The following is a 14,009-nucleotide window of genomic DNA, read 5'->3' on the forward strand; positions in this document are numbered from 1 at the left end:
TTAATAACCCCACTCCTGGAGCAACACCAGCATGGGAAAATTGGGACACACGCGCCAGGCACTATGGATAGCAGAGGAACACAGTCAACTCGCACGCACAGCCTCGAACCAGCGGAAGTCCACGAGGACCCCTGAGCTGTCCCCGTGATCACTTCCGACGGCGTCTTGAGCATGCGCAAGCACTTCCGGGTAGCATGTGGCCGCAGGTGCGACTTCGGTGCCCCCTCGACTGAGGCAGTGTGGGACTCACAGCGGATAGTGCGGTAGCCCTGCGCTAATGGCGTCTCAGTATGACCGGGCAATCACTGTCTTCTCCCCGGACGGACACCTATTACAAGTGGAATATGCCCAGAAAGCGGTAAAGAAAGGATCCACCGTGGTGAGCAAGCAACTCTTCTTGACCACCGTTCTCTGCCCTGTGTCAGGCCTTCCTTACCCCGCTGCCCCAGCGCATCACTCAGTGTAGGGGAACAAGAAAAGAGTCTCCCACGTGTGAAAATTGCCTCTTTCCTTTATTGAGGAAGATGCTGTTCTGAAATGTGGGATGGAAGCGGTGGAGTTAAAAGTTGGTAGATTTCATAGGTTTCCGTTGTGCAACTGCCTTTAACAGTCGCTGTAAACGTTTAACTAGGGTGTGTGTATGTGTGTGTGTGTGTGTGTGTGTGTGTGTGTGTTGTAGCCTTGACTGTAGAAGAGATATTAATGCTGTGTCTGACAGTAAAGAAAGAAAAGGCTTCTTTCAGCCTGTAACAGCCTGCCTGGATGCACACTGCCCACTTCCTCAGGATTTGGCAGACACATGGAAAAGTAATAATTACAGTAAAAATCAAACATGGCTGTCCCTGCAATGTGGCTTAAATCGATGTAAAATTAAATCTTTGTTGAGGGAATGGTTGAAAATGCTAATCTACTCCAACACTTTCACCTTTTAAAAATAATTGTCCAAAAATTTACTCCTGAATATTTAGCAGCCTTCTAGAGGCTTTAAGCCCAAGAATCTCCACTCTTTTGCCATTTCCACTTCTTTTGGTTTGGTTTTTAAATAATACTGGAATTCCTTGAGAGATTATACCCTCCTTTAAATTGATATAGCCACATTTCTGAAAAACTTTAAAACATTCAGGGCAGCAGTAATGCTCCTGCCAAGTTTTAATTATATTTAATAATCTTGGTGATTTATAAAAATTTAAAAGGACAAAAGTGCCCTGGTGACCAAAGATATATTACCCCAAATCATCCAGATCCTAGCCTTTGAATTCAGGAGGGTGCAATTTTTTTACATCTTTCAAATTTCATGAGCATGTTTGTTGTGTATCTTGGAAATTGAGACACTAGCTATGACAATACGCAGTGCGTTTCTAAGTCTAGTAGTATCTGTATTTTCTCTCACTTTCCATACAAACTTAGTTATGAAAGGAAGTAATTCACTTTTATCATAAATCTATCAAATGTAAAGTGGTTAAAAAAAATAACACTAGAAAGAATCTTACCATTTTTTAAAGTATTTTTCTATTTAATTGGGCCCTCTAGTTTTACTTCTGTTTTGTAAGTAATTCTCTTGGAATTGTAAATTTAAGAAAAGCCTGATGTAGCTTAAACCAAAAGGGTACCATTTTGATAAAAACAAAAATTATATAATCCCCAGCATGCCATGAAGCATATGGTTAGAAAATAATGCCCGAGTTTTAGAACCTAAAATAAAGGGAGTAATGGGAGAAGACTGAGGTGTAATAAGAAACCGCATTGGCTATTTAAAATGTTTTAAGAATGCTATAAAACTGATTGATGGTTTCTTTGTAATGAACTGTAAAAGGGTAAGGATATAAAAATACCTATAGTGGGTATTTTTAAAGACACATTGGAAGGATGAGACAGTTTTGTCTCAGGATTCTGAAATTATAATTTGCATCTTTGTATGGAGTTATTCATTGTGTTTCCTTGAGGGCACTATGACCTTTCATGTGCGGTAAAGTTTACAGTGGCACTTGTTTATTAAAATATGTCACAAAATATTCTGTCTATAAATGACAGTTGATATGATGAGTTATAAATAAGCTGAGGTTGGCCAGCTGTGACCAGTATGTAGATACGATATTATTTGCTAATACAAAAAGTTATATGGGCTACAATTAGAGTCCTTGGGTTCTGCTTCTTTCTTTTTTTCTGTTTTTTTTTTTTTTTTTGCGGTACACGGGCCTCTCACTGTTCTGGCCTCTCCCGTTGCGGAGCACAGGCTCCGGACGCGCAGGCTCAGCGGCCATGGCTCAGGGGCCACGGCTCAGAGGCCTAGCCGCTCCGCGGCATGTGGGATCTTCCCGGACCGGGGCACGAACCCGTGTCCCCTGCATCGGCAGGCGGACTCTCAACCACTGCGCCACCAGGGAAGCCCGTTCTGCTTATTTCTTGATGATTATCTTACAGCATGAAGTGAGGCAAGAGGCCTGTTTTCTTTTTGCTTTAGTTCCCTTTTATATAAATGAAAAATATGTTTGAATAACATTTCGAAGAGGTAATACTTTCTTTTAAGGGAAGAAAAAAATGAATCCTTCACAATATTCCCATGAAAAGGCTAAGGTTTATTATCCTTCTTCATTCTGTCCTTTCCCTGACCCCAAACTGTTATTAGCTCCATATTTCCTACTTTATCAAATCTCAGCTCCACAGTCTGGCCATGAAAATCTTACACGATCCACATCCATGCTCTTTAATTAAGGGAGCAGTTTCATGGTTTTACCAATATATGCTTTCTGCCTTGTAGGTGGGGAGAGTAGAAAACACCTCTCTGTCACTCTCCATCTTACTTATCCTCTAAGAGTCTCTGCACATTTCTTTCCTTTGTGGCCCTGTTTCTGATCCAGTCTAGTCATCATGGATCTCTTTCGTCTTCTGAATTTATCATCTGTACCACAGAGCAGTGTAGAGTATTTACTATTTAGCCTCATATTCTCTTTAACTTCAGGTATGCTTAATAGTCTTCTCACACCAACTGGATAGTAAGATCTTTGAGAATCTAGATGGTGTAATTCCTTTTGTGCTTCTACTGCAAGATATATAGTGGATGGGGCTTCCCTGGTGGCGCAGTGGTTGAGAGTCCTCCTGCCGATGCAGGGGACACGGGTTCGTGCCCCGGTCCAGGAAGATCCCACATGCCGCGGAGCAGCTGGGCCCGTGAGCCATGGCCGCTGGGCCTGCGCGTCCGGAGCCTGTGCTCCACAACGGGAGAGGCCACAACGGTGAGAGGCACGCGTACCGCAAAAAAAAAAAAAAAAAAAAAAAAAAAAGATATATAGTGGATGAACTAGGAAGGACGTAAACTACCATTTAAGTAATACCTATTTTACACCATGTATTTCATGTACATTATCTAATGCTAAGAACAGTATTTAATCCCCTTTTTAGTGTATGTGGAAACCATGATTAGGATGCTTCCATAGCTTGGAGAAGGTACCCAACCAGAAAGTGATAGAGCCCGTATTCTCACTTAAGTCTTTCTAGTTCCAAAGCCCTTGCTCTTTGCATTGCACCATGCAATTTATTTCATAAATTTTATATATTACTTATCTGTCAACATCATGAGTGTGGAAGCTAGATATGTATCATGTAAAGCAATTAACTTCTCTAAGCTTCAGGGGTTTTTTTAATAGTAAAATAGCCCTCGAAATAGTGCCTGCTTCATAGTGTTGATGTGATAAATGAATGAGGCAATAATACACGTTCAGCATCTTGCGCAGTGTCTGGTTCACAGCAAGTACTTAACAAATGGTAGGTATTATTCTTTACTATCCCTTTGTTTTCTCCTTTTCCTTCAATTTGGTCTGTATTTCTTCCAGCACTTTCATTTATTATTTCAAGACATTTTTGTTGAACACTTACATCTGCCAAATGTGGTGCTAGGTCCTAGGATTTCACAGTGGACAAAGTAGACTCAGTCAATGGCCTCAGAGAGCTTACTCTCTAGCAGGAATGTTAGATGACTATGAGTAGATAGTCCTAACAAGGCCTATCTGAGTATCATAATGAGAGAATATGAGGCATTGTGGGAACTCTAGGTGTTAGGTCCCCATGAAGATGTATGTAATATTTAACTAGACACCTGAAAGATGAAAGTTAGCCAGGTGAAAAAGTGGGAGGGGAAAGAGAAGAGTATTTTAGAGAAAAGAAATAGCATATGGGAAGACCAAGAAGGAAAATATGACTATGGTTCACAAACTGGAAGGCATTCGGGATTGCTGAAGCAGTGGGAAAATGGGAAGAGATGAAGCTAGATACAGGAGCCAGATCACGGAATACTTTTAAAGGAATAACAAGCCTTGAAGGGTTTTGATGTGGCTATTGCTGTTCTGTCTTTCTAATAACAGACTGCATTTGTCCCACCAAAGAGGTACTCACATGACCCAAGCAGAATCATTCATAGTTTCTGTCCTCCTGCGATGAGCAAGTGACAGAAATCTGGCCAATATAAGTCCATCCTCGGGACTTTTCTAGCTAGAGATAGTGGTAGCTTTTTTCCTCTGGGAGAACTGTTGGGATATGAGTCCAAGGTTGCTGGTGGCCATCTTTTTTTCTGTACAGATAAAGCCTCTCTGCATCAAGAGAGCAGGAAGGCTGATATGCAGAAGTAAATATTATAGTCCCTAGATCCTTTTGTCCCTAACCCATCTCTGTGTTGTCTTGGTTTGCCTAGTGAGAAATGTTCCCTACCAATACAGGTTTTAAGTAGAGGAATGCCACATTCAGATTTTCTTTTCTTTTTTCTTCATATTTTAATTTTTCAAAGACTTCTCAGACTGCATTGTGGTCGGTGGATTAGATGAAATCAAGGCTGGAAGCAGGGAGAATACATGGGAGTCTATGGAAGTAGTCTAGATGAAAGATGATAATAGTTCTCACTAGGGTTGGGGCAAAAATGGAAATAAGGCAGATTCTGGAGAAACTTAAGCAGCATAGTTGATACATTTGATGATTATTTGGCTGGTACTGGGGGTGGGGAAGGAGAAGAGGAGGTACTGAAGAGGGAGGAGTTAGAGAGGGTGCCTCCATTTCTGGATTTAGCCTCTTAGTATATGGCACTGCCATTTTTTTAGGGAATATGAAGCACTAAGTATGAGGAGAAGATAACTGAGGTTTGGACTTTTTGAGACTGAGATGCTTATGGAATCTGTAGTAGGCAGCCTCTAAAATGGCCTCTAATGATCCCCACCTTCTGGTGTTCATGCCCTTAAGTAACCCTCTCGCCTGGATGTAGGCTGAACCTAGTGACTTGCTTCTAAGGAATGGGATAGGCAAAAGTGATGGAACATCACTTCAGATATTAGGTTACAGATGGTGACTTGCGTTTTGTTCATCCTCACTCACTCTCTCATTTGTTTACTCTGGTGGAACACAGTTGGCATGTTGTGATTGGTCATTTGGAGGGTCCTGTGTAGCAAGGAACTGAGGGAAGCTTCTGTTAAAAACCCAGTATGGAGCAAAACCCAGTATGGAACTGAGGTCCAACAATCCGCAAGGAACTGAATCTTGTTAACAACCATGCGAGTGAACTTGTAAATGGATTCTCCCCCATGAACCTTGAGATGAGTGCAGTCCTGGGGGACAACTTGGTTGCAGCTTTCTGAGAGACCCTGAGCCAGAGAACTTTGCTAAACTGTTTCCAGATTCCTGATCCACAGAGACGGTGAGGCAGCTGAATATACACATTTGGAACTCAGGATATTGATCTGGGCTGGAGATAGTTACTGGTATTTTGAAGTGTATCCTTTCTCTCCCTTACTTAAAACCTATGTTGGGGCTTCCCTGGTGGCGCAGTGGTTGGGAGTCCGCCTGCCGATGCAGGGGACATGGGTTCGTGCCCCGGTCCGGGAGGATCCCACATGCCGCTGAGTGGCTGGGCCCGTGAGCCATGGCTGCTGAGCGTGCGCGTCCGGAGCCTGTGCTCCGCAACGGGAGAGGCCACAACAGTGAGAGGCCCGCGTACTGCCAAAAAAAAAAAAAAAAAAAAACCTATGTTGAAGGTCAAGTACATGAGTGTTCTTGAGAACTCTTCTTCACTAGAGAAGACAAAATTTAGACTATAGACTATGTAGACTAGGGTAGACTGCAACCTTAAGGGACCTTAATGACCCTATGTGTAGTCTACCTTGGCTAAACACTGGGAGGAGTTGGGTAGAAAGCAGGTTACTATAAGCTAAGAGTTGATGACAGTATTTGGCCTTGAAGTTGAGAGAGAGAGGCAGAATTGAAATGAAGTGGTCTTTAAGATTTTGTTTAAGATAAGAGAGACTTCAGCATACGTTTAAATGTTGGTGAGAAAAAGCCTGGAGAGAATGTTGAGGTTGATTTGTTTTAACTTCAAAAGGTTATTTAAATGGCATCATACAATATGAAACCTTTTGGAATATGGTTTCTTCCCTTGAGATTCATCCAAGTTGTTGCATATTATTGCAAGTAGTGTTCCATGGTATGGATGTACCACAGTGTTTAACTATTCATGTGTTGGAGAACATTTGAGTTGTTTCCAGTTTGGAGCTGTTATGAATAAAGCTGCATTCATAGCAGGTTTTTGTATGAATGTAAGTTTTTATTTCTCTGATATAAATCTCCCAAGTGTACAATTACTAGATTGTATGGTAATTGCATGTTTTATAAGAAGCTGCCAAATTGTTTCCCAGAGTGGCTGTACCATTTTACATTCCTACCAGCAATATGTTAGTGATCCAGTTTCTACACATCCTTGCCAGCATTTGGTGTTACTGTCTTTCATTTTAGCCATTCTGATAAGTGTGTAGTGATACCTAAGTGTGGTTTTAATTAAATTAGCCATTAATGGCTAATAATGTTGAACATATTTTCATGTGCTTATTTGCCATCTGTATATCTTCTTCAGTGAAATGTCTTTCATGTCTTTTGTCCATTTTCTAACTAGACTGTTTAGTTTTTTTACTGTTGAGTTTTGACAGTTCTTTATATATTCTAGATTCTGGTACTTTGTCAGTTAAGTGGTTTGCAAATATTTTCTCTCACTCTGTACCTTGTCTTTTCATCCTCTTCACATGGACATCCATAGAGCAAAAGTTTGTAATTTTAATGAGGCCAAATTTATAATTTTTTTTCCTTTTTATGGTTCATGCTTTTGGTGTCAGTAGAAGAACTCTTTGCCTAGATCCCAAAAATTTTCTCCTTTTTTTTTTAAGAGTTTATAGTTTTACATTTGAGTCTATGATCCATATTAAGTGCTCACTTTGGCAGCACATATACTAAAATTGGAACGATACAGAGAAGATTAGTGTGGCCCCTGCTCAACGGTGACATGCAAATTCATAGCATTCCATATATTTCTAACAAAAATTAAATACAAAGAAAAATATTAAAAGCAACAAGGGAAAAGCAACAAATAATATACAAGGGAATCCCCTTAAGTTTATCAGCTGGTTTTTCAGCAGAAACTCTGCAGGCCAGAAGGGAGTGGCATGATATATTTAAAGTGATGAACAGGAAAAACCTGCAATGAAGAATATTCTACCCAGCAAGGCTGTCATTCAGATTCGATGGAGAAATCAAAAGCTTTACAGACAAGCAAAAGCTAAGAGTATTCAGCACCATCAGACCAGCTTTACAACAAATGCTAAAGGAACTTCTCTAGGAGGGAAATACAATAGAAGAGAACAAAAGAGGAAGGGGAAAAAAAGACCTACAAAAACAAGCCCAAAACAATTAAGAAAATGGCAGTAGGAACATACATATCGATGATTACCTAAAATGTAAATGGATTAAATGCTCCAACCAAAAGACACAGACTGGCTGAATGGATACAAAAACAAGACCCATATATGTGCTGTCTACAAGAGACCCACTTCAGACCTAGGGACACATACAAACTGAAAGTGAGGGGATGGAAAAATGATTTTCATTTCCATGCAAATGCAATTCAAAACAAAGCTGGAGTAGCAATACTCATATCAGACAAAATAAACTTTAAAATAAAGACTGTTACAAGAGACAAGGAAGGACACTACATAATGATCAAGGAATCAATCCAAGAAGAAGATATAACAATTGTAAATGTATATATGCACCCAACATAGGAGCACCTCAGTATATAAGGCAAATGCTAACAGCCATAAAAGGGGAAGCACAATAACAGTGGGAGACTTTAACACCCCACTTATGCCAATGTGTAGATCATCCAGACAGAAAACTAGTAAGGAAACACAAGCATTAAATGGCACATTAGACCAGATAGACTTAATTGATATTTGTAGGAAATTCCATCCAAAAGCAGCAGAATACACTTCTCAAGTGCACATGGAACATTCTCCAGGATAGATCACATCTTGGGTCACAAATCAAGCCTCGATAAATTTAAGAAAATTGAAATCATGTCAAGCATCTTTTCCAACCACAATGCTCTGAGATTAGAAATCAATTACAGAAAAAAAAACTGTAAAAACCACACACACACATGGAGGCTAAACAATGTTACTAGAGAACCAATGGATCACTGAAGAAATCAAAGAGGAAATCAAAAAATCCCTAGAGATAAATGACAATGAAAACCTATGGGATGCAGCAAAAGCAGTTCTAAGAGGGAAGTTTATAGCAATACAATCCTACCTCAAGAAACAAGAAAAATCTCAAATAAACAACCTAACCTTACACCTAAAGCAACTAGAGAAGAAAAAAGAAAACCCAAATTAGTAGAAGGAAAGAAATCATAAAGATCAGAGCAGAAATAAATGAAATAGAAACAAAGAAAACAATAGCAAAGATCAATGAAACTAAAAGCTGGTTCTTTGAGAAGATAAACAAAATTGATAAACCTTTAGCCAGACTCAACAAGAAAAAAAGGGAGAGGACTCAAATTAATAAAATTAGAAATGAAAAAGGAGAAGTTACAATGGATACCACAGAAATACAAAGGCTCATAAGAGACTGCTACAAGCAACTATACACCATTAAAATGGACAATCTAGAAGAAATTCTTAGAAGGTAAAACCTTCCAAGAATGAACCAGGAAGAAATAGAAAATATGAACAGACAAATTACAAGTACTGAAACTGAAACTATGATTAAAAATCTTCCAACAAACAAAAGTTCAGGACGTGATGGCTTCACAGGCGAATTCTTTCTTTCTTTCTTTCTTTCTTTCTTTCTTTCTTTCTTTATGGCTGTGTTGGGTCTTCGTTGCTGCGTGCAGGCTTTTCTCTAGTTGTGGTGAGTAGGGGCTACTCTTTGTTGTGGTGCGTGGATTTCTCATTGCAGTGGCTTCTCATTGTGGAGCATGGACTTTAGGTGCGAGGGCTTCAGTTTTTGTGACACGTGGGCTCAGTAGTTGTGGGCTCTTGGGCTCTAGAGTGCAGGCTTAGTAGTTGTGGTACACGGGCTTAGTTGTTCCACAGCATGTGGGATCTTCCCGGACCAGAGCTCGAACCCATGTACCCTGCGTTGGCAGACGGATTCTTAACTACTGCACCACCAGGGAAGTCCCCAGGCAAATTCTATGATCCATATTGAGTTTATTTTTGTATATGGTGTGAGGCTGAAGTTGAAATTCATTTTTCAATGGAGTATTTTAAAATAAATCCCAGATATTATGATATTTCCCCTGTAAATATTTCAGTATTTATCTCAATTAAAAAGGATGTTTTTTATTTTTATTTATTTATTTTAATACTTATTTATTATTTATTTATTTACTTTGGCTGTGCCGGGTCTTAGTTGCAGCACAGGGGATCTTTGTTGCAGCATGTTCTTAGTTGTGGCATGCGAACTCTTCATTGTGGCACGCGAACTCTTTGTTGTGGCACGCGTGCAGGATCTAGTTCCCCAGCCAGGGATCGAACCTGGGCCCCCTGCATTGGGAGCATGGAGTCCTACCCACTGGACCACCAAGGAAGTCCCCAAAAAGATGTTTTTTTAAAACCATGATCACTCCCAATGAAATTAACAAAAACTCCTTAATATTTTATAATAGTCTACATTCTAATTTTCCTTATTGCTTACAAAATATCTTTTTATAGTTCTTTTGTTTGAGTCTGAATCTAAAGTCCATGCATTGCAGTAAGCTGTTAGATATCTCTTTTATTCTTGAACAGCATCCCCCTTTATTTTCATGCCTTGGACTTCTTTCTTTTTTTTTTTTTTTGCGGTACGCAGGCCTCTCACTGTTGTGGCCTCTCCCATTGCGGAGCGCAGGCTCAGCGGCCATGGCTCACGGGCCTAGCCGCTCCGCAGCATGTGGGATCTTCCCGGACCGGGGCACGAACCCATGTCCCCTGCATTGGCAGGCAGACTCTCAACCACTGCGCCACCAGGGAAGCCCACCTTGGACTTTTTGAAGAGACTGGATTAATTATTCAGTAGTATCCCCCATCTAGATTTGCCTGATTGTTTTTTTGACCTTCATAAATTTAACGATTTGGAGAGATAAGTAGATAAGTATAATGAATAGATAATTATAAATGTGTTGATTGCACAAACAGATAGGTTGTTTAGAGAATAATACAGAAGGACTCCTTGAGGTGAGATTTAAATTGAGACGTGAAATAAGAGGAGAAGCATTCCAGACAGTGGGAATACCACATGTGAAGGCTCAGAGGAGGGAAACAGAATTGTGTTTGAGAAGTCTTGAAAGAAGGTAGTGTAGCTGGTGCTTGGTTAACAACAGTGACATACTATTGTAGAAGTAGGCAGGGGTCAGATCATGCCCAGCTCTATTGGCAAGACTAAGGAGTCTGAAAAAAGTTTCTAAGGGCAGCGGAAGGATATTCAACTGGAGAGTAATCTGACCTTGTTGATGTTTTTAAATGCTCATGCTGGCTGCTTTGTGGAAACTAGATGGGGGTACAGTGAAGGGTGAGGATGGAAGGAGGAAGGTGGGGAGCAAGAGAAGAAACTGGAAAACCTATTAGGATATGCAGTAGTATGTAGTGCAGGCAAGAAATGATGGTTGCTTTTACTAGAGTGGTGATAGGAAGAAGTGGATAGCTTTTGCAGGTAAAATGAACAGAAACTTGGTGATTGATTAGAAATGGATAGTGTAGAAGAAGGAATGATAAAGGATGTCAACCAGATTTTTGGCTTGAACAGTTGAATGGATGGAGATTCATATTCTGAGACGAACCTGGCTGCTGGTTTGTGATACTTTTAACAAGCTTTGAAATAGTTTTCACAAATAATCTTCTTCCTGCTTTTCTAGTGTTATTTTTAATTTAGGTATGGATGTTGAATTTTATCACATCTTTGTAGTTTTATCATTTACTTTTTATTTTTACTATTTGATTGTTTTAGTTTGTACTGTTTCAGTTGCTGGTATCAGAAATTCAAATCAAACTAATTTAAGCAAAAAAAGTAAATCTATTGAGTCAAGTATCCAAAGGCAGCAGCGGTAAACCTTGCTTTCAGGTTCAACTATATGGCTGCTAGGGTATCAAACAATGTCAGCAGAACTGGTGTGTCTCTTCCTCCCTTTCTCTCCTTCTCTCTCCCCTTCTATCTCTTGCTTCCTCTCCCTATTACTTTCACCCTCAGACATAACATCTCTACATGGTGGCTCCCAGAGAGCCCTAGGCTTCAGGCTCCCAGCTCTAGGTACAGCAGAAGGAATTATCTTGTCTTCCAAACACTTCCAGTAAAACTTTAAGGGTTTATCATTTGGCTAGGCTGGGTTACATTATAGCCCCACCTAAAGACTCAGTATTTTTTCAAGAACAATTGAAGTTCGGTTCTTATCAGAAGGCCAAAAATAACAGATCTCCACTTACCCAGTGTAACATTTATATTTAAAGATTTAATTTTATTGATGTTCCTAAAACTCCTGGAATGAACCATACTATTTATGGTATATTGTTATTTTTCTGTACCTCTAGATTCTATTTATGAATATCATTTTGAATGGGCATCAGGTTTCCTAAGTGAAAATCATTAGTACTTTTTGCCAGATTTTAACATTGTTACATAGCTTTCCCTAAAAGCATTAGGGGGACTTCCCTGGTGGCGCAGTGGTTAAGAATCCGCCTGACAATTCAGGGGACAGGGGTTCGATCCCTGGTCCGGGAAGATCCCTCATGCTGCGGAGCAACTAAGCCCGTGCGCCACAAATAATGAGCCCACGTGCTCCAACTGCTGAAGCCCGGGTGCCTAGAGCCCATGCTCCGGAACAAAAGAAGCCACAGCAATAAGAAGCCCACACACCACAATGAAGTGTAGCCCCCGCTCGCTGCAACTAGAGAAAGCCTGCGCACAGCAACGAAGACCCAGCGCAGCCAAAAATCAATCCATCAAAATAATTTTTAAAAAGCATTAGGAATATTTCAATTTTGATCTGCACCATAGAATAATTTAAATAGCATAGGAAGTACCTATAACAGAAGGTTAGAAAGAATTTATCCATGAACCTTCGAGGTCTGACACTTGCTTTTGAGGAATAGTTCTTTCCTGAAATTATCCCATGTTGGTTAGTGAGAGTGAGACTTCTATCTTTTCTTGAGTAAGTATGAGCAATTTTAAATTTTTCTCATCTGTCGTCTTTTTTCAGTCAGGTTTTCAAATTTATTAACTTAGAATTATTAAATTCCTACTTTTTCACATGTACATATATTTATTTTATCCTTTCCTCCTCTTGGCTATATTAACTGAAATACTGCTTTTAATTATTTCTTTTAAAAAAACGTATCTTGGGGAGTCCACTGGTGGCCTATTGGTTAGGATTCTGGGCTTTCACTGCCGTGGTCCAGGTTCAATCCTTGGTCAGGGAACTGAGATCCCGCAAGCTGCTCAGTGCTGCCAAAAATTTTTAAAAAAAATTTTTTTAATCTTATTATTATTTATCAATTGTATTGTTTTCTCCCTAACCATTAATTTCTGCTTTTGCCTTACTTCACCTCTTAAGTTTAGCTTAAGTATTTTTATTCCTTTTTGATCTTCTTGAATGAATTCTTAATTTTTACTTGATTTTATAAAGTGAGATTATGAATTTTCTTCTGAGCTTAATTTCATCCACAGAAGACTTTAATATTAGGATTTTCATTATAAACATTTTCTAAATAGTCTGTTTTGACAGTTTTAATCACTTTATCAAGTCAAAAATTATTTAGGTGAGAGCTACATATTGTGTTCTCTTGTGATCAATGAATTGAATTGGATTTATTTCAATTTTGGGAAAATATTGAGATTTTTTTTGACTTCTAATATATGTTAAAGTGTTATAATGTCCCATGGCTTGGTAGAAAGGCATATTCCCTGTAGGGTATAAAGTTTGACATGTGTGTATTAGGTGAGGGTGGGATGTGGGGGGAGGGTAGCTGATGTTGGATAGAATGGTAAGAGAAGGACTATTGGATAAACTGACAGACTTGAAGTAAGGGAACAATAAGAGCAAAAGCCTTGACAAATTGTCTGTGTTTTACTTAACTGGAAGATGTAGTCTCAGATCTAATTTTATATATTTAACTTGTTCTATATTTTTACTTCAATAATACTAATTCAAGCACACCTTTTTGCATAATTATATTGTATAAAACTGTACTAATACCACACTTGGTCACAAGGCAATCATAAAACACAAATGCCTCTCAAAATATTTACATTACCATTGTAATACAGAATTAAAATTCTCATAGATTACTCTTGAACCCCTGAGAAAAGGGTCATGTTTCCCAGAAGTCCCTATCTGAGAGCTACTACCCTTATACATTATTCTTTAAACTTTTTCCCACTTCCTTCCCAAGTGAAGGAATGGAGAGTGGAGCAATAGTGATTCTTCTTGTTATATTCATGTTTGCATTGAGGTTTTCCTTATCACTGATGTAGCATGAGGGCATTTGGTCTTTCTCTTGGCTACTTATGGCCCCTATTCCTTATCCCTCCAAATTGTGAGATTCATGGGAGAGCTTTCAGGATTTTTTCTACTTGACTTTCTATACTACTTCTCCTACCACCAGCACTGGTACTACCCATTCTATAAGGAATTCACATGTATTTCCAGCATCTTCTTTCATTTGGGTTAAATTTTT

At 39.4% G+C, this 14,009-nt stretch overlaps 1 protein-coding gene and 2 non-coding genes across 4 annotated transcripts in view; 2 read left to right on the forward strand and 1 right to left on the reverse strand.

Annotated features, from left to right (window-relative positions):
* Nucleotides 1-277: 277 nt before the first annotated feature.
* The window catches only part of PSMA8 (proteasome 20S subunit alpha 8), a 30,409-nt gene continuing 16,677 nt past the window's right edge, over nucleotides 278-14,009 (forward strand). For both annotated transcript variants that reach the window (XM_060118133.1, XM_060118134.1), the window contains exon 1: nucleotides 278-379. In XM_060118133.1, the coding sequence (XP_059974116.1) occupies nucleotides 278-379 (102 nt within the window). The remainder of the gene's footprint in view (nucleotides 380-14,009) is intronic.
* Nucleotides 7,230-7,336, forward strand: LOC132503351 (U6 spliceosomal RNA). The gene has a single exon (XR_009534596.1). It is a non-coding gene; the product is annotated as a U6 spliceosomal RNA (small nuclear RNA).
* TRNAW-CCA (transfer RNA tryptophan (anticodon CCA)) lies at nucleotides 9,819-9,891 on the reverse strand. The gene has a single exon. It is a non-coding gene; the product is annotated as a tRNA-Trp (tRNA).

This window comes from Mesoplodon densirostris, chromosome 15, assembly GCF_025265405.1.
Source record: "Mesoplodon densirostris isolate mMesDen1 chromosome 15, mMesDen1 primary haplotype, whole genome shotgun sequence".
In the NCBI taxonomy this organism is placed as follows: Eukaryota; Metazoa; Chordata; class Mammalia; order Artiodactyla; family Ziphiidae; genus Mesoplodon; species Mesoplodon densirostris.